Source organism: Diabrotica virgifera, chromosome 7 (assembly GCF_917563875.1).
Source record: "Diabrotica virgifera virgifera chromosome 7, PGI_DIABVI_V3a".
NCBI lineage: Eukaryota > Metazoa > Arthropoda > Insecta > Coleoptera > Chrysomelidae > Diabrotica > Diabrotica virgifera.
Genome location: NC_065449.1, coordinates 126,098,629 through 126,125,304, shown reverse-complemented (window position 1 = coordinate 126,125,304; position 26,676 = coordinate 126,098,629). Strand labels below are relative to the sequence as shown.

General features: G+C 32.0%; 1 protein-coding gene across 1 annotated transcript in view; it reads right to left on the bottom strand.

Annotated features, from left to right (window-relative positions):
- LOC114345470 (aryl hydrocarbon receptor nuclear translocator-like protein 1) overlaps positions 1 to 26,676 on the bottom strand; it is a 602,711-nt gene that overhangs the window by 350,757 nt on the left and 225,278 nt on the right. The window contains exon 7 of the mRNA XM_050656946.1: positions 13,189 to 13,409. Within this exon, the coding sequence (XP_050512903.1) occupies positions 13,189 to 13,409 (221 nt within the window). The remainder of the gene's footprint in view (positions 1 to 13,188; positions 13,410 to 26,676) is intronic.

Sequence of the window (26,676 nt, the reverse complement as noted above, 5' to 3'; positions counted from 1 at the left end):
TGGTTATTTCACGTTAAAGTTTTCCATTTGGAATTTGACGAATATGAACCTATTCTTCATTAGCTATATCTCTGCTTCTAATAGGTGTAGAGACGCGATATATACAACATTTTTTTAAATTTTTTACAGGCTATATTTTTGCTACGAATGTTTTTTTCGACAAAATACTTACTATTTGAGTTATTTGCGAAAACCGTCTAAAAGCGTGGTTATTTTGTTGAAAAAAATGAACATATTCACTGCCAAATAACTCGAAAAGTATTGACTTGTGAAAAAACTCTATAGAACAAAAGTTACTTAAAATTAGCCAGTTTATGCATTTCCTGACTTTCTTTGGACGAATATTTTTTCACCTCTAAGAGGGGGTGAAAACCACCCCCAGGGCAAAAGCACATATCGGCACAATATCACTTTTTTTCTTTGACTTGTTAGCTACGTTTATGCCAAATTTCATGTCAATCCAAGCGGTTCTTTAAAATTTAGAGGTTTTGCAATATTTTACCGTTAAAGAACGGACTAAAATGGATAATATCAAAAATATAAAAACGGAAAAATTTGCAGAACTAAGCACTTAAGAGCAAACAGTAGCGATCAACAGGTAGCAACAAACGCGTTCCAAGATTGCGGCTCTAATTTTGAATATTTTGTCGAGATATTTGGCACACATATTCGTAATATAATAAAGAATGGCGGTACAGAGCCCAATTTCAGAAATATGTTAGTATGTGGAAATTACTTTATAACTAAATAAAATATTGAAAAAAGGAGCCTGTACCGCCATTAACAAAGACAAAAAAATACACTTTCTTCCAATAAACTTTTTTATCCCGTGCCTAGATTTTGTGTCACATTGGAACTACTAAATATCGATTTTTTTATAACAAGAAATCGAACGTCACCGACTCGGCAACATTTCGCGCCTAATATGTGTATAAAAATTATTGTTTTTAATAGTATAAACGTCACCGTCAGTGTCGAATTACCGACGCACTGTTGCCTCACTTTTGAAAGTTCGCAGAACTTTCGCAATCTTGGACCGCGTTTGTTGCTACCTGTTGATCGCTACTGTGTGCTCTTAACACAAGCTGGTCGTAGGCGAAATGACTACAAAGAAAAAGAAATATATAGTTTATAAAACATACACTAAGATAAATATTAATAAACATTAAGCTGCTGAAAAAGAGAAAAATAAATATAGACAAGAAATAGATGAGGAATTGCAAAGAATAGAGCTGGAAAAAGACCATTTGGACATGAAGAAAAATGGAAAGTACTAAAAGACACATTATATAAAACAGCAAAGAAAATTTGCGGAAAAAAGTCTATAAATAATTATCACAAGAGAACACAGAATGGTGGAGTTAAGAAATATAGAAAATAATAAAGGAAAAGAAGCAAGCCTGGAAAAAATATCAACAGTTTACAGATGAAAATAACAAAGCAGAATATCAATAGTGTACCGATGAAAATAAGAAAGCAGAATATAACATATTCTGCTTTGTTATTTTCATCTGTACACTGTTGATATTTTTTCCAGGCTTGCTTCTTTTCCTTTATCATTTTCTTTATTTCTTGACTATATTATAGAGAACTTTATTATTATAGAGAAACGTAATAGAGCAAAGATAAGGTAAAGGAACCGAAAAAGCTGAGCTGGGAAGAATTCGGAAGAGAATTGGAAGCAAATTTCAAAACAGATAACATAAAATTCTGGAATCGTATAAAGAGTTTAAGAGGGAAAAAAGGTAGGGAACTGGAACCAATTGAAAATAGGGAGTACAGAAATAGTAGAAGTATGGAAACAATTCTACGAACATAAATTCAAACATGAAGAAGTAGAAAGAAATGAAGCAGGAAGCAATAGACTAAAACTGGAAGAGGAAGATGAAGAGAAACCAAAGAATATAAGGAAGAAAGAACAAGAAGAGGCTATAAAGAAGCGCCAGGAGAGGACCAAATAGATCCAGAAATGATTAAATTGATGGGTGAACAAGAAGAGGACTGGAAATTACAGATATGCAAGGCAGCATGGAGTACAGAGAAAATCCCAGAAGACTGAAAGAAACACATAGTTCTACCCATATAGGAAAAAGGACAACATAATTAATGCGAGAATTATAGAGCAATATGCTTGTCATCGGTGGGCTTCAAGGCATATACGAGAATTATAGAGAAGCGTCTAAGATCAGTGACAGAGAAAGAAATGGAAGACGAACAGACTGCATTCAGATTAAATCAAACAATTCAGATTAAGTCAAACAAAGAATAACATGCACATTATAAGAAATATAATCGACAGACAATGCCGTAAAGGGGATGAACTATTTCTCATGTTCGTTGATCTGAAGTCGGCATTTGATACGATAAACAGAGAAACAATGTGGAAATATATAGAAAAGTTATAATATACCAAAAAGATTATAAAAATCATCAAATCTATATACATACACTCAGATGCAAAAAAAACGCAACGGAGAAAATTTTGGTCAAATTCAAAGTATGTATTTCAATTTTTTTATTGTTAGCCCTATTTTGATGATTTTTTAGCACATTGTGTTTAAATTTATAAAGTTTAATTTGGTATAGTCAGTTTTTTGATAAAATTTTATATCTGACTTATTGTATGGGGTTAATTAAAACATGTTTTTTTTATTCAAACTTTGAAACACCCTGTGGAATAATTCCGTTTGCGAATTTTCGTAAAGCCTTATTTTTCGGTTGCAACCATGTCTCCTAAGCATTGTGTTTTTGTTTCATGTCAAAATATGCCATGGTTCATTTTTTAGAACTAAATGAATTTAGTTTAGAGAAATAAGGAAAAAAAGATCCTGTTCGTGACACAACCCCTCCAGGCCGAAACCAAATTTTTTGAGTAGTATGGACATCTATAATAATAACGTATATATTTCCTGCAGCCGATTTTGATGATATACATAGTTATAAACAAATGAAGATCAAAAAACGGTAAATTTTCACTTTTTTCGTCTATTACTAAAAAGTTAAGCATTTTAAACAAATTTGAGAGTAAGAAACTCATAAATCGTATAAAAAGCTTCAATATGGCGTTCGCTGGATATGTCTATCCTTATTGGTTGCTTAGAAAATTGCAAAATAAATAATAAATTTTGAGTTTCTATAAATATTCACAACTTATTTAAAAATTAACTTAGAACCTTGTTATTACACGGAATGCTGAGACTTCTGGTGCTTAAATCACACCCTAAATTTCAAAGGAATTGGTCAAATAGCTTAAAAGTTATTTAATTTGTTTATCCCAAATTAATTTTTTTGCAACACTATAGTCAGAAAATGATGAAGTTACAGTAATACTTTGGATAGTTTATGAAAGAAGATTTACACTATGTATTAATTTAATTTAGAAAAAATGACAAAAAATAATTCTAAATATTGCAAAATTATTGTGCAAGAACATGTGAATTAAAAAAAAGGGGGGGGTAACTTCGTTCCTAATTGTCCTAGGAGAATTGTTTTTCTTTCTAAATGTGTATAAAAATTAAGTCTTTCCAAATATGAAAAAATATTTTTTCTACGGGTAACGGTTAAAAAGTTATTCTAATTGTTTATAAGTAAGCAAAAAATCGACATGTTTTGGCAAAATAATTTGACACTGATTAAAATTACTTTTCGTAATTTGATTTTAATTAAGTTAATAGTATACATGTTCTTCTTTCATAAACTGTCCGAAGTATTACTGGAAGCTCATAATTTTCTGACTTATAGTGTTGCAAAAAAATGAATTTGGGATAAACAAATTAAATATCTTTTAAACTATTTGACCAATTGCTTTGAAATTTAAAATATAATTTAAGCACTAGAAGTCTCAGCATACCGTGTAATAAGAAGGTTCTAACTTAATTTTTACATATGTTATGAACATTTATAAAATCTCAAAATTTATGACTTATTTTGCAATTTTCTAAGCAACAAATAAGGATACACATATTCAGCGAACGTCATAAAGTTTTTTATATGATTTATGAGTTTCTTATTCTCAAATTTGTTTAGAATGCAAAGTTAAGCATTTTAAACAAATTTGAGAGTAAGAAACTCATAAATCGTATAAAAAGCTTCAATATGGCGTTCGCTGGATATGTATATCCTTATTGGTTGCTTAGAAAATTGCAAAATAAATAATAAATTTTGAGTTTCTATAAATATTCATAACTTATTTAAAAATTAACTTAGAACCTTGTTATTACACAGAATGCTGAGACTTCTGGTGTTTAAATCATACCCTAAATTTCAAAGGAATTGGTCAAATAGCTTAAAAGTTATTTTAGTCCTGTCGCCAGGGGGGGTACAACGGCCTCGTTAATTCAGATGGACTTACTCAAGTTTTTTTTATGTATTTTGACCCGTAGAACACGAATTTTTTGGGTAACAGTTGATCCGGATGTCGATAAGATTGTTATAGACCAAGAACTTGAGGAATCAAATAACAGCGATTTTTGGCAAAACAAAACAATATTTTGTATTTTTTGGGCCATTTTAAGTAAAAAATATTTCTACAAGTTTTTTCGTAGGATGCACAGTTTTCGAGATAAACGCGGTTGAACTTTAAAAAAATCGAAAAATTGCAATTTTTGAACCCGAATAACTTTTGATTAAAAAATAAAATAGCAAGTCTGCTTACCGCATTTGAAAGTTTAAGTCAAATTATATCGGTTTTGATTATTTGCATTGGTAAAAATTTATTTTTTTATTGTTTAACAAAGCTATAAACACGTAGGGTTTCCCGTGCTTTTACATGCGTTTTAACGCATGTAACGTAGAAATAGTCTTGATTGCACTAGTACCTATTCTACCTACTCGTTCGATTTTAAATGAGAAATCATAGAAACATCACTCACGCACTAGTTGTTTGTAGCTTTGTTTAGCAATAACACAATAAATTTTTAGCAATGCAAATAATCAAAACCGACATAATTTGACTTGAACTTTCAAAGGCGCTAAGCAGAATTGCTATTTTATTTTTTAATCAAAAGTTATTCGGGTTTAAAAATTGCAGTTTTTCGATTTTTTGAAAGTTCAACCGCGTTTATCTCGAAAACTGTGCATCCTACTAAAAAACTTGTAGAAATATTTTTTGCTTAAAATGACCCAAAAAATACAAAATATTGTTTTGTTTTGCCAAAAATCGCTGTTATTTGATTCCTCAAGTTCTTGGTCTATAACAAACTTATCGACATCCGGATCAACTGTTACCCAAAAAATTCGTGTTCTACGGGTCAAAATACATAAAAAAAATTTGGGTAAGTCCATCTGAATTAACGAGGCCGTTGTACCCCCCCTGGCGACAGGACTATTTAATTTGTTTATCCCAAATTAATTTTTTTGCAACACTATAGTCAGAAAATGATGAAGTTACAGTAATACTTTGGATAGTTTATGAAAGAAGATTTACACTATGTATTAATTTAATTTAGAAAAAATGACAAAAAATAATTCTAAATATTGCAAAATTATTGTGCAAGAACATGTGAATTAAAAAAAGGGGGGTAACTTCGTTCCTAATTGTCCTAGGAGAATTGTTTTTCTTTCTAAATGTGTATAAAAATTCAGTCTTTCTAAATATGAAAAAATATTTTTTCTACGGGTAACGGTTAAAAAGTTATTCTAATTGTTTATAAGTAAGCAAAAAATCGACATGTTTTGGCAAAATCATTTTACACTGTTTAAAATTACTTTTTGTAACTTGATTTTAATTAAGTTAATAGTATACATGTTCTTCTTTCATAAACTGTCCGAAGTATTACTGTAACCTCATAATTTTCTGACTTGCAAAAAATGAAGTGTTGCAAACTTCTTTCTGAGTGTTGCAAAAAAATTAATTTGGGATAAACAAACCTTTTAAACTATTTGACCAATTACTTTGAAATTTAAAATATAATTTAAGCACTAGAAGTCTCAGCATACCGTGTAATAAGAAGGTTCTAACTTAATTTTTACATATGTTATGAACATTTATAAAATCTCAAAATTTATGACTTATTTTGCAATTTTCTAAGCAACAAATAAGGATACACATATTCAGCGAACGTCATAAAGTTTTTTTATATGATTTATGAGTTTCTTATTCTCAAATTTGTTTAGAATGCTTCACTTTTTAGTAATAGACAAAAGAAGCGAAAATTTACCGTTTTTTGATTTTCATTTGTTTATAACTATATAAATCATCAAAATCGGCTGCAGGAAACATATAGGTTATTAATATAGATGTCCATACTACTCAAAAAATTTGGTTTAGGCCTGGAGGGGGGGGGGGTGTGTCACGAGAAAAATCTTATTTCTCTGGACTAATTTGCCACCCACAATTTAGGACTTTTTAAATTATGATTAATTTATTTTGAGTTATTTTGTAATACGACGAGGTGGCTTTGGCGACTGTTGTTATCATTATGTCATATTGACACTTACATTTTGTTTACCTATGATTGATCAGCCTTTTCTCGATATATCGGCGATGATTTTCTATTAATAGTCCAAGTAATGAAGCTTAAAATAGGACAAAACCTCGCAATTTTTACAGAATGGATCGATTTGCTTGAAAATTTGAGAATAAGTAGTGGATAGTCCAAGGATCAAAATGTCGAAAGGCGCTTTTACCAAGACCAATAGTAATGGAGCTATACTTTATTATATATTGGCTCTTCTTCGTCAAATGCTAAATATTCAAAGTTAAAAGACGGAAAAACTATGCATTTTTCGGGGACAACTTGTTCAAACTAATTTAAAGTACTTAAAAATATCTACCTCCAGAAATAAAAAAAGTCTCTAGCTCAAAAATTAAGTGACTTATACTGAAAAGAATGTCAGTCCCTATTTTTCTCAGCGAAAAAGTAATCGCAAGCAACCCCCTAATCACCACCCTAATTAAAATTAGTCATTGACCTTATTCTATCTTTTTTATTTATGTATTATTAATAGGTTCTAAAAGTTTTACAGGCTTAGAATGATTAGTTTTAAACAAAATGGAGTTAAAAGCGAATAACTAATTTTTGTAGTTTGGAAAAAAATGGCCTTTTCTTCAGAATAGCAAGATTAGCATCAGAGATACGAAAAAATGTTTAAATATGAAATTGTAGCTTATTTAATTCCCAAGAACCATGTTTGCAAAAATTTTTTCTACGGCAAAAAAGTGAGATATTGACAATTAAAACTTGTAATAACATGCAAAAAACACCTTTACCAACTCTTTCAAAGTCACCTCTTTTTGTGACTGAGGATTTTAAAAAGATTTAATATTAATAGCCTTATAGACCTTGTAAAAATAAAATAAAAATTCCATTTTTATTCAGTTGCAATGCGAAAGCAAAACAAACTTATTTTTCACTTAAAATACGGAGAGCAGTCCAGCCCCCTGAATCGACGATTTTCGACTCTTGTTGGAGTCTCATCGGAGAGAACGTAGGCCTGCTTCTCCATACTTCAAGTGATCAACACCGAGAGTTTATCCCCCACACCGCAACTGACGTGAATGGAGTAGGTGACTAGCGTCATCTGGCAATTGAAAGATGAAGTAGTTTTCAATCCTAATAGCAATATTATTAATATTTAAAAATATTAAAACATTACTAAAAGATTTTTAAATTGAAAACTTATTGGTCCATTTCCTTGGTAACACCTCCTTGGCTTCTAAAATTTGCAAGCCAGATGGATGCTGAAGCGAAGAAGACAAGAGGGAATTCAAAAAACTTACAATTCACGACCCCGTCTGTTCAGCTGGTAAATTCCAACAGAAAATGGACCTAAGTTACTCAAAGAAGTAACGACCAATATAAAAATAAAATAAAAATTCCATTTTTATTCAGTTGCAATGCGAAGGCAAAACAATCTTATTTTTCACCTAAAATACGGAGAGCAGTCCAGCCCTCTGAATCGACGATTTTCGACTCTTATTAGAGTCTCATCGGAGAGAACGTAGGCCTGCTTCTCCATACTTCAAGTGATGAACACCGAGAGTTTATCCCCAACACCGCAACTGACGTGAATGGACTAGGTGACTAGCCTCATCTGGCAATTGAAAGATGAAGTAGTTTTCAATCCTAATAACAATATTATTAATATTTAAAAATATTAAAGCATTACTAAAAGATTTTTAAATTGAAAACTTATTGGTTCATTTCCTTGGTAACACCTCCATGGCTTCTAAAATTTGCAAGCCAGATGGATGCTGAAGCGAAGAAGACAAGAGGGAATTCAAAAAACTTACAATTCACGACCCCGTCTGTTCAATTTAAAGATCTTTTAGTAATGTTTTAATATTTTTAAATATTAATAATATTGCTATTAGGATTGAAAACTACCTTATCTTTCAATTGCCACATGACGCTAGTCACCTAGTCCATTCACGTCAGTTGCGGTGTGGGGGATAAACTCTCGGTGTTGATCACTTGAATTATGGAGAAGCAGGCCTACGTTCTCTCCGATGAGACTCCAACACGAGTCGAAAATCGTCGACTCAGAGGGCTGGACTGCTCTCCGTATTTTAAGTAAAAAATAAGATTGTTTTGCCTTCGCATTGCAACTGAATAAAAATGTAATTTTTATTTTATTTTTATATTGGTCGTTACTTCTTTGAGTAACTTAGGTCCATTTTCTGTTGGAATTTACCAGCTGAACAGACGGGGTCGTGAATTATAAGTTTTTTGAATTCCTTCTTGTCTTCTTCGCTTCAGCATCCATCTGGTTTGCAAATTTTAGAAGCCATGGAGGTGTTACCAAGGAAATGGACCAATAAGTTTTCAATTTAAAAATCTTTTAGTAATGTTTTAATATTTTTAAATATTAATAATATTGCTATAAGGATTGACAACTACTTCATCTTTATAGACCTTGTAAAAACCTACAAAATTATTTTTTACCAAACTTTCTAGGATAAAAAATAAAAAAGTTATGGTTAAAAAATCAATATATTTTTTTGAAAAAAAAAAGGAGAAATCCAATTGGAAGCATAATAATGTAAGTAGCGATGTTTTTAGTCAGTGGCCTTATTCATTCTTATTTATTTGTGTATTAATAATAGATTCTAGAAGTTTGACTGGGTTATAATGATTAGTTTTAAAAAAACTGGAGTTAAAAGCGAATAACAAATTTTTGTAGTTTGGTAAAAAATGCCATTTTCTTCAGAATAGAAAGATTAGCATCACAGATACAAAAAAATGTTTCAATATAAAATTGTAGGTTATTTATTTCCCAAGAACTTGGTTTGAAAAAAATTTTTCTACGGCAAAAATTGAGTGAATCGTAAATGGGTATATCGAAAAACATTGATTTTTTCTATACAAAACTATCACTTTCAATAGCGAATAAATCGAAAACTATTAATTTCATCAAAAAAATGTATATAACATTTTTTGCTTAGAATGAATGTTTTTATCAACTTTTGCGGTCAAAATATAATAAAAAATGTCCACCCTCGAGATGGGGTGGCAACCACCCCCATGGTAAAAGTGCCTTTCGGCATCATATAGATTTTGATCCTTGGATTATCCACTACTTATTCTCAAATTTTCAAGTAAATCGATCTATTCTGTAAAAATTGCGAGGTGAAAAGCTTCGGTTCCTAGAATATAATGCAAGATAATGCGCGACCCCACTCTGGAATGTATGTCACGTAATATTTAGAGGAAGTTGGTATTAATAAAATTAACTCGCCAGCGTGTTCGCCAGATCTATAACCCAATAGAGCACGTTTGGGACATGTTTGGTAGAAATATTAGGGGTTGCGAAGTCGCACCAGCCTTAATTAACGAACTTCGCTTGAGTTTTTCCTCTAGAAGAGGAATGGCAAAACATCCAGCAAGATGATATTCGCAACCTCATAGACAGCATGAGCCGACGTGTACAGGCAGTTATAGAGGCTAGGGGAGGCAATACAAAGTATTAAGTTATTTTTTAGTAGTCTTTCTTTGTTATTTGCGTATTTAGGTTAAGTTACATTTAAGTTGTTTTTTTATGTTTTTTTTTTATTGTTATCATTGTTCATTAAAACCAAGATCATGTGGTTGCTTTTAATCATTATTTAAATACAGTGCTCTGAGATGTCGATATGACATTCCTTCGATATGTCACCAAAGCCCGTCGTATTACAAATTAATACAAAAGATAATGGTAATAATGGGAAAAGTCGTAAATTGTGGAAGGCAAAGTCATTTCGCTCCTTAAAATGAACCAATCCATATTTTCACATGAAACAAAATAAAAACATAATACTTAGAAGACATGGTTGCAACCGAAAAACAAGGTTTTACGAAAATCCGCCAACGTAATTATTCCACAGGATGTTTCAAAGTTAGGATTAAAAAACAACCTTTCGGCTAACCTCGAAGTCAAATTTGATAGATTCAGAAATGAAAACATTAGGAGAGAGTTGGAACAAGAACCGATAACGAGGAAGATAGAAAACAAATAATTGAGCTGGTTTGACCACATACAACGAATGGAGCAAAAAAGACTAACAAAGAAGGTACATGAAGCCAAAATGGTACAAAAAAGAAGAAAGGGTAGGCCGAGGAAGACATGGATGGAGCAGATCCAGGATATAGGTGAAAGGAGACACATTTTTTTTAACATCCCATTTATTTACAATCTGTAATAATGATTACAATAAGTAAATTGTTTAACAATTAAAAGAGACTTGCAGGAGACTGTCCAGTGACAATAACCTATGAAATCATAATTTTAGTACTTAACAAAATTATTTGTGACTAATAAATAAAACCCTATAAATAAAACTCTAATAAATAAAATATTTTTGAAAATTTAAAATCTTGTTCGTAGATCGCTTGGAGTGTGGCGCTTTAGCCTTCTGTTTGCCTGGGGTCTCATGAGGTTCTTCGCTAGCCTGTTGGGGTGGTTTTGTAGTCGGATGTCGTATTTTTGGGCGTAACTGGCAATTTCTTCTTTGACTGTCTTCATTTGGAGATCACGATTGATATGTTCATCGGGCATGTACCACGGTGCATTTGTGATAATGCGCGAGGTTTTCGATTGGAATCTCTCCAGGATGTCGATATTGGATCTCGACGCAGATCCCCACAGTTGGATAAGGAGACACATGAGTATAAAAGATATGAAGAACCTGGTCATCAATAGAAGTGCATGGAAGAAATGGATAAGAGGCGAAACCCGACACCCGACGCTCTGAAAGGCACAAAGGATTATGAGAAAGAAGAAGTATGCTTTACCACTAAGGCTTTTCGCTTAGATTGGTATCTAAGATTAGTACAGAGGCATTTTTAGCCTAATTTAGACATTTTATAGCATGTCGTGGACGTTGCTCTGCGATATATTCAGATTGCGGAACAAATTTTGTAGGCGCAGAGGACATTAAGTCACAGTTTAATAAAGACAACGTCATTATATGGCATTTAAATCCTCCTGCAGCTTCCCATTTTGGTGCATTGTTTGAAGCAGATATAAAAAGCGTAAAAACATATTTGTATGGGCGAATATTTGTATAGACACATATTCTCATAGGCGAACAAGTTTTAACGTATGAAGAATTTAATACGTTGCCCATTCAAATAGAGGCTGTCTTAACGACGTTCTACACCTTCGTTGCGGGGTATGCCTCTCAGAGGAAAGGGGGAAAATAATATGCAAGCGAAAGTTGGTAACAATGCATTTATAGCAGAATACTCAAATCATATGTTTCAGTATTGAATACTTTATAAAAATAAATTATAATAAATTACGGAATAAATTACGGAATTAATTATAATAAATAAATTAAAAATAAATGGTACGGTAAACAATCCTCATTTTTTAATATGTTATTCCTTACAAAAAAAACCTTTAATTTAAGCACAAATAATTAAAAATCGTAAATTTTGGTCAAAAGTTATTAACTTTTTAAGAATTCCCATAAGAGCCCATGTTAAAACTTAACTTTGACCCTTAATAGTAATTAAACGGCACGGTAAAACAATTTTTAAAAAATCAAGTCTTAGTTTTTTTAAGTAAACTATAACATACTAACATTTCATGCAAATCCTTAATGCTTTGCCGAAGGTGTAGAACGTCGTTAAATAGTCGTCCTTTATGTCCTGTCAGTAATGATCCAAGTGATTTTTCAGTGCATTTCAGACACCTGGGCATTTTCTGACAGAACCATTAAAGATCATTCCCGATCACGATTACAGTGATGTTAATTTAAATGGATTAAATTGTTGGCACTCACTGCAACGATTACATGCAGACTTTTGGCGAAGATGGAGTAGACAATATTTACACACTCCTCATCAACGCACAAAGTGGCATACAAATTAGGGTAATCCTAATATAGGTACACTCGTATTAATTCGTAATGAGAGCAAGCCTCCTTTAAAATAGCAAATGGGTCGAATTACAAATTTCGGTAAAGATAGTATTGCTCGCGTCGCTATTGTACAAACCGCGAAAAGTGAAATTAGACAACCTTTAGTGAAGCTATGCCCTCTACCATTTATTGATTAAAAATGCAAATATGCATTTTGGTGGGTGGGAATGTTACGCCCCTCTAAATATATATATTTTTTTATTTTTACTAAGTATGTAATTATTATTCATTTTTATATTTAGCTTAATTTTGTGTGTGTGTGTGTGTGTGTGTGTGTGTGTGTGTGTGTGTGTGTGTGTGTGTGTGTGTGTGTGTGTGTGTGTGTGTGTGTGTGTGTGTGTGTGTGTGTGTGTGTGTCTTTACTACGTTAGCAATACGATCCTGTAGGCAATGCCCCCTAGTACACTTAAGATGGATGTCGAGGACGCTTAGACATAGCATACACACGCATGTTCAATATTGTATAAACCTTCACAAATGACACACAGTTTTACATTTTAATTCCCAAACAAGTGTAAAGTGCTGGAAAAGCAGGTCAATTCCATCCTAGTCGATTGGGAGAAGAAGAAGACGAGCAACTCAACATCAAAGGTACCGTAACATATATTATACATGTACACGCATTTAAATAATTGATATAATTTGCTTATGACTATATTTCAACAAAATATTTATATAAAACCACCCTTATTAAAAATATTACCCTAGTTCTAACTCTTTAGTTAGGTAATAGAACAAAAGGACCAGGACCAAAAAATAATGTTAGTGTTTTAAACTCTGTTTTTTTATATTAATAATAAATTATTCGTCAAAAACATGGATAGATAAGTAGCAAAAATACTCACGCTAACTTCAAGTGAGCAAAGGGCAGAATATCTTTTCTTCATATCATCTATCAATTGCATACCTTCCATTTCAGATACCAAAGTATTTACACAAATAAAACTTTCCACAATACCCTGATCATCTATTTCCAAGAAACCGTTTGTTCTTAGGAATATGAATTGTCCATTACGGGACTGCAAACGATAGCATGACCATCCACGCATTTCTCCTCGGTCGTACACTAAAATAAAAAGGACAATGAATTCGTATTTCATTAAGAAATCAAATTGTTTGGAAAAGTATTTAGTGCTCATCTAAAATAATACATAGGTACCCATAAAATTTAAGTTTGTTCTCTTTTTATTTTTTTCTTACTCATATCAAGTTAAATCTATTGTGTATTGATTCAATAGCTCTTGTAGCACGTAACTCGACATTATCATTAGTAACAAACGGAAAACAAAGAAAAATTTGAGAAAATAATAAATGCATTAAAAATTTCGATGTATCATTATCATTACAGTTACAATTTTATAACAATATAGAGTTCAGAAAATTCAAGTATCGATAGTTTCAATAATGTGTGTTGTTTCAACGATTCCGATTGACACTTATAATTCGAGTTGGCATATAACTGATCACGTTTTCATGTTCCTTTTGGGGAAAAGTCCTCAATGACAGACATTCGAACCTCTTCACGTGTTGTTGGAGCACGTATACGACGTTTTTCAAGCTTTATGAAAATGTTCCATATATGCTCAATAGGATTAAGGTCTGGATTTTGAGAAAGCCAGTCCATATTGTAGGATTTCCAATATGTATTTGTGTGCTGTTAATGCGAACCTCTCAATCAAGACGAGATCCGTGTGCGCCTCAAGAAAATCCCTGTCCAAAACATTTCTCAGCCACCACAAAAGCAACCCGACCGAGTTCAGGCAGCATAACGTTCTCCAGCCCTTTTGTAGATCTTGTTTCCACTATCTTTACCATAAATTGATATTCTACACTCATCTGTAATTAGTACTTTTTCCAATCGCCTATTGTCCAATCGACGTGTTCTCAGGAAAACGCAAGTCTGCGTCTTTTGTGAGTAGCAGTAAGTAATAGTCCCGTTGCTGGATTGCAAACTCCCAAACCCTGTTGTTTTAACCTTCATCTAGCAGTAGAAATGCTGATCTCTGGTCCTTAGGCTTGCTGAATATGGCTTTGGACCATTATAGCAGTTTACGTTCGGTCTCGTCATGCAGCAATATTGAGAACGCGATCTTCTCTGACTGTTGTCTTCCTATTGGCACCCGTTCACTGTATTACACTTCACTGTAAGGAGGCCATTGTAACACTTAGATATCTCAGAAATTCTTTAGAACATTACAATAATTCACACAGTTCTCAATACCATCAATTTCGCGAAGCTCCGTTGATTCGTAAATAATAAATATGTTCGGAGAATTTTATGGTATAGATTTTGCGAATTTTTTCATTCTCTTTACAGGCTCAGTCTAGCTTTTCAGTATACGTGATAATTTATTTAATTTAATTAACATAAAACAGATTAAAAGAAAATGGAGAAATATATGGAAGAACATCAAATTTCGTAAATTTTGTGGGTGGCCCGTTTTCTCTGAAGCGCAGTTTATTTTGTTTTATTATGCTTAATATTATTAACATATGACCGTATTTAGTTACTTATTTTAATTACGTATATCCTTGTTTATCTTCTATGAATTTCACATATTAAAATCGGTTATATTCATATTCATTTTTGTCGAACTTGAGAACCACTTACGATTATATTAGCACACCTCTGTGGGAAAATCATTAATGTACCCCATAAGGGTCGAGAAAACAGCTTTAGTCTACGGCCAGACGAGCGACAACGCGTATAGTAGCAGTAAAATGAAGCTTGAAAATAGGTCCTACGGTAATAGAGCAAGAGCCCGTGGTCGCCAGGCATTCCATATTTAATAAAAGCTGAAAGTTTCTCTGCGCATGTCCCCAGCAGAGTCAGCGAGCCATGTCAGCGAGTATGGACATTGGATCGGGGTTACTTGAGTAGATACAAGGTAGCAAAGGTGTGAAAAATATTGTATTACTTCCTTTAAAGTATAAAAGCTGAATTTTGTACATGTTACTTGGACTACTATCTGTTATGATGGTAAATAGTTTATAATTAATCCATTATATTACGAAAGGATGTTAATTAACTAAAACTACGTTCAATCTTTATGATGGTTGTTTATTGAATGAATTGACAAGCTCTCCCCAGCCCCTGGTGCCTATGCAACCCACTATATTCTAAGGTGCAAAGTGGTGTGCATAGTCAACTCACAACATCTCCCCTCTTAAGTTCTAAATACAAAAATATAATTGCTTAATAATTAATTACTATATAAATACTTAATAAATGTAATTAATATATTTATGTTTATACTTTCTAACCTAATCAAACTTATTGTTATTATTGACAATAATATTTCCAATATTGTGGTTTTTTAACCATCCTACCACTTCGCGTTACATATTGATCACCTCCAATATTATGTTCTATTTCCTCAACCAAATCTAGTTTTGGCTGGTTCTACCTGATCATTTTTTAACTCAGATTTGTCGAGTCCTTCCTCATCAATGGTTAGCTGTTCTTGGTTTTGAACAGTTGGAGGGCCCCCTTTAGATAAGGAGTCGTCCAGCAATTCATCAAAGAGTGAATCTGATATAAAATTATTTTTCGTAAATTTGCGTAAATACTTTCGGTTCCTACTGTAACATTTACCATTCCTATCAATCCATGAAGGAATCCTAACTACATATGATCTTGGTCTCTTTTTATCAATATCGAGTATTACTCCAGGTTCCCAGTTCCTTGAGGTTAATTGCACCATAACCTTATCATTAGGTGATAGTAATGATAAATGCTTAGCCGTCTTATTGAAATATTTTTCACTTTTCATCTGATTCCTTTTGAAGGCATGTTCTACATTCTCTACATCAAATTTTGGCTGCAGCTGTGAATCACTTACAGGGACAAAACCTTTTAACTTACGGCCCAATAACAGCTCTGTAGGAGATGGTATACAATGACGGATAGGTGTATTACGAATTTCTAATAAAGCAACATACATATCTTTTTGATCAAACAAAATCTTTTTAAACATCTTTTTGTAGGTTTGCACATATCTTTCAATAAACCCATTTGATTGTGGGTATCTAGGTGAACTAGTTTTGTGAATAATTTCCCATTCCTTAAAAAACTTTTGAATGTACCCATTGGTGAACTGAGGACCACCATCGGAAAAGATAACATCTGGCCTGCCATGTCTTGCAAAAATTGCTTTAAGATTATGAATAACCATTTCATTGGTGGTTTTATTACGCAAACAACTTACTTCTGGGTACTTTGAAAAACTATCGACAAGTAACAAATACTGTTTGTTATCAAAATAAAAAAAATCAACAGCAACTATTTCCCATGGTCTTTTTGCAATTTCTTTGGGTATTAACATTTCTTTCGTATTGGAATTTTGATAAGTTAAACAAGCTGGACAATTCTTTATCAGATCTGTTATTTCTTTATTAATAAATGGCCAAAATACATGGTCTCTTGCTCTTAAAATAGTTTTTTCAATTCCTAAATGGTTGTAATGTAACCTGTCCAACATCTCCCTACCTACGCATACTTTTGGGAATTATAATTTGTTCTCCTCTAAACAGTACCCCTTTCATTTCTGATATTTGGTCTCTAAAATTCCAATATGGTTTTATCATTTCATGAAGTTTATGCTTTTCTAATGGCCATCCTGATTTAACCACTTTTGACAACTCTCTTAATTCCAAATCCTGTTCTGATTCAATACATACTTTTTCAAATTTATTTGGAGTTCTCTCATAGTAATCGATTAAATCTACTTGTGAATGCATGTCTTGCTCTACAATTTCAAAATTAGTATCATCACCACCTGAGCGAGATAAGGCATCAGCCAGGTATAACTGTGATCCTGTCTTATATTTGACAGTAAAATCATAATTTTGTAATTAATCCTTAATCTTTGTAATCTGAGAGGGCATTGATTGAGTGGCTTTTTAAATATGGCCTCCAAAGGTAGATGATCATTCTCCACAATAAACTCTTTACCATACAAATATTGATAAAAACGCTGACACCCAAAACAATTGCCAAACATTCCTTTTCAATCTGTGCATAATATTGTTGAGTTGGTGTGAGAGATTTTGATACATATGCTACTGGACCTCCATTTTGTAAAAGGACTGCTCCTAAAGCGTCCTTTGAACTATCCACTGATAATACAATTGGTTTATTTCTGTTATAGTACTGTAACACTGGAGTATGTACTAATAATTCTTTTAATGTTTCAAAATCCTGTTGATGAACTTCCAACCAATGGAATTGAACATTCTTTTTCATCAACTTTCTAAGATTACCTGTTAAATTTGACAGATTTGGAATAAATTTTCCTACGTAAGTTAGCATTCCCAGAAAACGACTAAGTTCTTTGACATTTTTTGGTGTAGGCATTTGCTTAATGGCTTCAACTTTACTATCATCAATTGCTATACCATGTTTAGACAACACATGACCAACATACTTTACTTCAGTTACATGAAAATTACATTTATTTTTATTAAACCTTACCCCTTTTTCCTTTGCTCTTATTAAAACTTGTCTTAAAATTCTGTCATGTTCTTGCCTAGACCTGGCATAGACTATAATATCAATTAAATTTTAATTCCATCTATGCCCTCAAATATCTCACTAAACGTTCTATAAAATACCTCTGGGGCCACTTTTACCCCAAAGTCGTTAAAAATAAAGCATTTTCTGTTAAAACTATAGACCAGAACCCTTTATTCAGATCTAAAATTGAAAAACACTCAGACCCCGCCAGATCACTTGTTATCTCCTCAAATGTTGGTAACTCAAACTGGGCCCTCATTAAAGCATTATTTAAATTTTGTGGATCTAAACAAATTCTAATTCCATTAGCTTTTTTCACCAAAACTATAGGATTCACAAACTCTGTTGGGTCAGTAACTTTTACAATAATGTTCTGATTGATCATTTTATCTAACTCACTCTTAAGTTGCTCCATTAGTGTAAATGGTACCTTTCTGCAAGGTACTATAGATGGTGTATAATTATCCCTTAACTTAAATTCACAAGGAGCATCATTTATTTTCCCAATCCCTGTAAATAACTCACCGTACACATCCAAAATCCCTGCAGTAGTTATTTCATTTATGTTACACCTCTGAATTAAATTTAAAACTTGAATGCTCTTAATACCTAATATTGGAGCTGATTTATTATTGGTTTTTACAATTACAAAATTCAGAACATAGGTTTTATTATTATTTTCAACTTCTAGATCACAAGAGCCCACCACAACTAACTTTTGACCACCATAATTACTAATTTCAATAGTTACCTTTTTTTAGATCAACATGTATGTTTAATAAATTAAAAATATGTTCGGGAATTACATTTACCTGAGCCCCTGTATCTAATTTAAATTTCACCATTTTATTACATCCTGTTAGTTTTAACACTTCAAACCAGTTTTCACACAACATATTGATTTCTACAGCCCCCAATACAAATTCATTATCTTTCCCTTGCCTACCACTACAAGCTTCATTAGACATTTCATTACTGTTATATTCTATAGCATTAACATTATTTTTATAAAAACAAAATTTATTAAAATGGTTATACTTATAGCAATTTGTACATTGTTTTCCCATTACAGGACAGCCATTAAAAACATGTGATCTTCCACATCTGCCACATTTTGCTGTCGAACCTCTTGCTACGTTCTGGTTTCCTCTCTGATAATTTGTGTTTTGTTGACTATTAAGTTGTTGTTTATCTTGACTTCTGTTTAAGTTTCTTTTTCTCACATCACTTACCTCTAAAGTGTTTGTTTTGTCCATTAACTGGCGGACGTATTCCTCTGTTTGTTCCGCTGCTTTACATATTTCAATTGTTTTTGCTAGTGATACATTGGTTTCTCGAAGTAACCTGTCTTTTGTTTTCTTGTCTCTAATTTCTATGACTATTCTATCTTTAATTAGTCTGTCTTTTAATGCACCGAAATCACAACCTGAAGCTAGTCTTCTTAAATCACCTAAAAAAGAATCAAAACTTTCACCTGGTTCCTGCTCTCTTCGATTGAATTTATGCGACTCTACTGATAAATTACTCTGTGGAACAAATTCTTTCTTAAATTTTTTAATCAACACCTCATAATTCTGTTTTTCTGCTTCTGTTAAATTCAAACTCAATTCAAAATGGTCCAAGACATCTTCTCCAATGCAATGAAGAAAAACTGCTGCCTGAATCTGCTGAGATTTTTCTTTATAGCCGGTTGCTATACTATACAGTTCAAATGAATTTTTAAATTTCTTCCAATTTACTGCCATATCTCCACTTACAGACATGGCCTTGGGTTGTTTTAGCATCTCCATTTTGATTTCCTTTTACTAGGATTTTATAAAAATTATTTATTTTGTACCTCTACCTGGGTTTGTAGGTTCAATTCTTTAAATTATAACTGCGCCATGTTATGATGGTCAATAGTTTATAATTAATCCATTATATTACGAAAGGATGTTAATTAACTAAAACTACGCTCAATCTTTATGATGGTTGTTTATTGAATGAATTGACAAGCTCTCCCCAGCCCCTGATGCCTATGCAACCCACTATATTCTAAGGTGCAAAGTGGTGTGCATAGTCAACTCACAACACTACCAAAAGATAATATCTCAGTTGCCGGACAGTTTCAATGGTTTCTTCACCTTGCCGGACGCATTGAAAGTCTACTGTAGGTACAAGCCCGAGACAATATATATGGACTCTAGTGTATATCTAAAAAATGTCTCAAATAAATGTTACTTACTTTTTTGTGAGGTATTCAAATCGGCAATAAAAAATGTGGGTTCCTATTTAAGATTTTAAAGTTACCCCCGCCCCACATCCAGGAGGTGGAGTGGGGGGCGTGTTTGATACCATTCGATAAACTTTTGAAAAATGTTGTTCTGAAGCTATTTCCTTGTGGCATTTTTATGATTAATTATTTATATGGGAAATAAGCCACAATTAAAATGAAAAAAATAATTTTATTAACGTTTCGACGCCCAAATCGGGTGCCGTTGTCAAAATACAAAATATTACTAAAATAAACTAAAGTGTTGTTGCTAAGCAAAAAAAAAAATTCTTCTAATAATTTATTTAATCTCACTCATTTATATTGGCAATTCAGACATATATTATACATTTTAAAGTAGAAGACTTTAAAATGATATTGCCAATATTTATGAGTTGCGTTCCTGGGACGACTTACTGAAAGATAGTTCATTCGATTACATGAAATTAACCCCAACTCAAGAATATCCGTCATAAAAAATTATAGCATGTGATATGTCTTTAAAAAGACAACCAAATGCAACGACAGTAAAATTCTCGCGTTAGAGACTTCATAGTAAATCACAAGGGAAAACCAGGAAAAACCCTGTGATACTATCCCGACATCGTAAGTATTTGGTCTTACATTAATTTACTCTCAAAAAATAATACCAAATTCTGACTTGTAACATGTTTAAATTATAAATAATATTAATAATACTAGATATATAAGTAATACTAAAATATAAAATATGTACTAGCTCGATATTATTGACTTACTAATCTTGGTATTTTCTTTCTATTGACTTCCTCTTTCAGTATGGGTAACCACATCCTACTGCATTCTACCGAGGAATTTGCGACACAATTGGTTTCATTTAGCATAATTAGAGCCGCTTCTTTGATTTTTCTCTTTTTACTATCTGATTCTTTCAGGACTATACTTGAATCTCTCCACTGAACTCTATGTTCATTATCCCATGCGTGTTGACATATTTGAGATCTCTCAAATTCTCTATTTTTAATATAAAATTGATGTTCACTTATTCTAACGTCTAATGGTCTTGATGTCTCACCTAAATAAAATTGTTCGCATTCACAAGGTATTTTATAAATGCAATTCTTTGTTCTTTCTTGATCATTGTTAGGTTTAGTTTTAGATAGAATAGATCTCAATGTGTTTGTTGTTTTGAATGTTGTTGAAATGTTGAATTTATTTCCTATTGTTTTAAGTTTCTCGGATAGTCCTTTTATATATGGTATTGATATTTTCCTCGTATTATTTCTGGTGAATGTTGTAGGATCCCGTTCTAAGTTGTTCTGTTCCATTCGATCCAATCTTGACAATTCCTTATTTATAAACGATAAAGGATAATCATTTTTTAATAAAACAGATGTTAACAATTGTTTTTCTGCTAAAAAGGAATTTTCGTTAGAACAAGTAATTTTGGCTCTATCATATAAGGATTTAATGATTCCCTTTTTAACGTTGATGTTGTGATTTGACTTGTAATTGAGATATCTGTTGGTGTGTGTTGGTTTTCTATACACTTGAGTCTCATATCCAATATCCTTCTTTGAGATCAAAACATCGAGGAAAGGTAGGCTGTTATTGTATTCCTTTTCCATTGTAAATTTTATTGTCTCTTCTTGATCGTTTATAATATTCAGGAACGTATCCAACAATTCTGATCTATGAGGCCATATTGAAAACACATCATCTACATATCTCCACCATACTGTGGGTTTTAAATTTTGTTTAGAAATAATATTAGTTTCGAAATCCTCCATAAATATATTAGCCAATAATGGAGATAAAGAAGAGCCCATTGCTAGACCAAAATTTTGTTTATAGAATTCATTGTTTAGTTGAAAATAGGTATTATGGGTACATAATGTCAATAACTCCATTATAGCTGATACATTTAGTCTTGTCCTAGTTGCCAATGTATTATCATTCTCTAATTTCGTTTTGATTATGTTTAAAGTTTTATCTAATGGTACATTTGTAAATAAACTGTTTATGTCAAAACTTACTAAAATATTATTTGGATTAAATTCAATAGTTGATAATTTGTTTAAAAAATGTTTTGTATTTTTTATAAAAGTGTCATCATTATTAGCAAATGGTTTTAGAATGTTTAATAAGAATTTTGATAGTTCACTACAAGGAGAATTGATGGTACTACAAATGGGTCTAAGTGGTATGTTCGCTTTATGAATTTTCGGCACTCCATAAAAATGTGGTGTCTTACTGTAGTGAGGTGTCATTAATTTTCTTTGATAGTATGTTAGATCATTTTTAAATTTGAATAAAGTTCTATATATTTTGTTTTTCAGTGTCTTCGTTGGATCCTTCGTTAATTTGCTATAAGGTCCATTTGTAATTAGATCTGTAATTTTGTCCTCATATTGTATTTTATTCATTATTACAGTTGCATTGCCTTTATCCGCTGGTAGGATTGTTATGGAGTCATCATTTCTTAAAGTTTTTAAAGCTTTCATTTCCTCTTTGCTGATGTTCTGTTTAATTTGATTAGACTTTTCCAATTCAAGTTTACATAGTACCCTATATTGTTCTTTTTCATGAGTTGGTAGACACTGGGATATTTTCTCCACTGAGCTGATTATGTCTAATTTTGGAATAGATGGATGAGTAACAGCATAGTTTAAACCTTTTGACAATACCAAATTTTCCGTTGCATTTAAATGTCTATTTGATAGATTGACAACTGTCGCTAATATGTCATTATTTCTATTTAGGTTATCAAAAGTATGTAAACTATTTTGTTCTAAAAGATTATTAAATTTATTTAAATGTATATTTCTTTGTTTCTGATATGAATTTTCATAAATTATGTGTAAACTAAAAATAATTCGATCAAAATCAGAATTTGATATCATTCTGAAAAGTAAATCTTCAATACTTACGATGTCTTGTTCGATAAAAAATAAATTTGACCTGTGAAATTGCAACCTTTCCCGGATCATCGACAAACTGGCTCTATGTAGAATATTTTGGAGTCTTCTGCTTGAGTATGCTGGCCGTAACCTTAAGCCCTTTGGTATTATGTTGTTATTTCTACATCTTCTTAAAAATTTTATTGAATTTTGACAATGTGCCAGTTTCTCGTAGAAGGTTTCCAATTTCCTAAAATTTTGACACACGATAGGCCCATACCGGTTTCTTAATGTTGTTCTGAAGCTATTTCCTTGTGGCATTTTTATGATTAATTATTTATATGGGAAATAAGCCACAATTAAAATGAAAAAAATAATTTTATTAACGTTTCGACGCCCAAATCGGGTGCCGTTGTCAAAATACAAAATATTACTAAAATAAACTAAAGTGTTGTTGCTAAGCAAAAAAAAAAAAATTCTTCTAATAATTTATTTAATCTCACTCATTTATATTGGCAATTCAGACATATATTATACATTTTAAAGTAGAAGACTTTAAAATGATATTGCCAATATTTATGAGTTGCGTTCCTGGGACGACTTACTGAAAGATAGTTCATTCGATTACATGAAATTAACCCCAACTCAAGAATATCCGTCATAAAAAATTATAGCATGTGATATGTCTTTAAAAAGACAACCAAATGCAACGACAGTAAAATTCTCGCGTTAGAGACTTCATAGTAAATCACAAGGGAAAACCAGGAAAAACCCTGTGATACTATCCCGACATCGTAAGTATTTGGTCTTACATTAATTTACTCTCAAAAAATAATACCAAATTCTGACTTGTAACATGTTTAAATTATAAATAATATTAATAATACTAGATATATAAGTAATACTAAAATATAAAATATGTACTAGCTCGATATTATTGACTTACTAGATATGGCCTCATAGATCAGAATTGTTGGATACGTTCCTGAATATGATAAACGATCAAGAAGAGACAATAAAATTTACAATGGAAAAGGAATACAATAACAGCCTACCTTTCCTCGATGTTTTGATCTCAAAGAAGGATATTGGATATGAGACTCAAGTGTATAGAAAACCAACACACACCAACAGATATCTCAATTACAAGTCAAATCACAACATCAACGTTAAAAAGGGAATCATTAAATCCTTATATGATAGAGCCAAAATTACTTGTTCTAACGAAAATTCCTTTTTAGCAGAAAAACAATTGTTAACATCTGTTTTATTAAAAAATGATTATCCTTTATCGTTTATAAATAAGGAATTGTCAAGATTGGATCGAATGGAACAGAACAACTTAGAACGGGATCCTACAACATTCACCAGAAATAATACGAGGAAAATATCAATACCATATATAAAAGGACTATCCGAGAAACTTAAAACAATAGGAAATAAATTCAACATTTCAACAACATTCAAAACAACAAACACATTGAGATCTATTCTATCTAAAACTAAACCTAACAATGATCAAGAAAGAACAAAGAATTGCATTTATAAAATACCTTGTGAATGCGAACAATTTTATTTAGGTGAGACATCAAGACCATTAGACGTTAGAATAAGTGAACATCAATCTTATATTAAAAATAGAGAATTTGAGAGATCTCAAATATGTCAACACGCATGGGATAATGAACATAGAGTTCAGTGGAGAGATTCAAGTATAGTCCTGAAAGAATCAGATAGTAAAAAGAGAAAAATCAAAGAAGCGGCTCTAATTATGCTAAATGAAACCAATTGTGTCGCAAATTCCTCGGTAGAATGCAGTAGGATGTGGTTACCCATACTGAAAGAGGAAGTCAATAGAAAGAAAATACCAAGATTAGTAAGTCAATAATATCGAGCTAGTACATATTTTATATTTTAGTATTACTTATATATCTAGTATTATTAATATTATTTATAATTTAAACATGTTACAAGTCAGAATTTGGTATTATTTTTTGAGAGTAAATTAATGTAAGACCAAATACTTACGATGTCGGGATAGTATCACAGGGTTTTTCCTGGTTTTCCCTTGTGATTTACTATGAAGTCTCTAACGCGAGAATTTTACTGTCGTTGCATTTGGTTGTCTTTTTAAAGACATATCACATGCTATAATTTTTTATGACGGATATTCTTGAGTTGGGGTTAATTTCATGTAATCGAATGAACTATCTTTCAGTAAGTCGTCCCAGGAACGCAACTCATAAATATTGGCAATATCATTTTAAAGTCTTCTACTTTAAAATGTATAATATATGTCTGAATTGCCAATATAAATGAGTGAGATTAAATAAATTATTAGAAGAATTTTTTTTTTTGCTTAGCAACAACACTTTAGTTTATTTTAGTAATATTTTGTATTTTGACAACGGCACCCGATTTGGGCGTCGAAACGTTAATAAAATTATTTTTTTCATTTTAATTGTGGCTTATTTCCCATATAAATAATTAATCTTTTGAAAAATATTGAACATATATTTTTCAGTTTTTCGATCCGATGTTCATTTCGATCTGTATAATAATAATATATAATATATAAATATAAATGTTGTTCTGAAGCTATTTTCTTGTGGCATTTTTTATAATCAACTATTTTCAATGGGAAATAGTTGATTATAAATATAAATAATTCGACTGATGATGCGCAGTAAAAGATCGCAGTAGACGGAACTCACTATCTCACTCGTTCGTATACACTAGACTCCATATATTGTCTCGCGCTTGTACCTACAGTAGACTTTCAATGCGTCCGGCAAGGTGAAGAAACCATTGAAACTGTCAGGCAACTGAGATATTATCTTTTGATAGTAGTTCAAGTAACTAAGTAACATATATCAAATTCAGCTTTTATACTTTAAGGGAAGTAATAAAATATTTTACACACTTTTGCTACCTTGTATCTACTCAAGTAACCACGATCCAAAGTCCATACTCGCTGACAAACGCGGATACAGAGGGGGGTCAATGGGACAATGGACCCCCTATTGTATTTAATCTATAAGTATTTTTTTATTATCTATCATTTTTTTCTGTCAACTGTAAAGTTATCAATTACTTTCAGTAATCTGTATTTAGTGCCGTTTCTCATTATGTGTCCGAGATATTCCAACTTTATCCTTTTAATGGTATAGATCACCTCTCTTTCTTTTCCCATTCTTCGTAATACGGTCTCGTTGGTTATGGTTATCTTGTCCGTCCAGGATATTCTTAGGATTCGCCTGTATAGCCACATCTCGAAGGCTTCAAGTTTTTTCTCCATCGCTTCAGTGAGTGTCCAGGATTCAACTCCGTAGTATAATATTGAGAAGATATAACATCGTAGGAGCCTTACTTTTATCTCCAGATTAAGGTTGTGGCTTTTAAATACTTTGGTCATATTATTTAATGAACTCCTAGCTTTCTCCAGCTTAATTGCTGTGAACTGTTCAAACTGTCTGCAAAAATAACGGTGTCGTCTGCATAGCGGATGTTGTTTAGGCGTTCTCCATTTAGGAGTATTCCATGCTCGCAATTTTCCAAGGCTTCACTAAATATTTTCTCTGAATATAAGTTAAATAATATAGGTGAAAGTATACATCCTAACGCCTCATAGAATCTGGATCGCTTCCGTTGGTTCATCTCCAAGATTTGTTCTTATTGTGGCTGATTG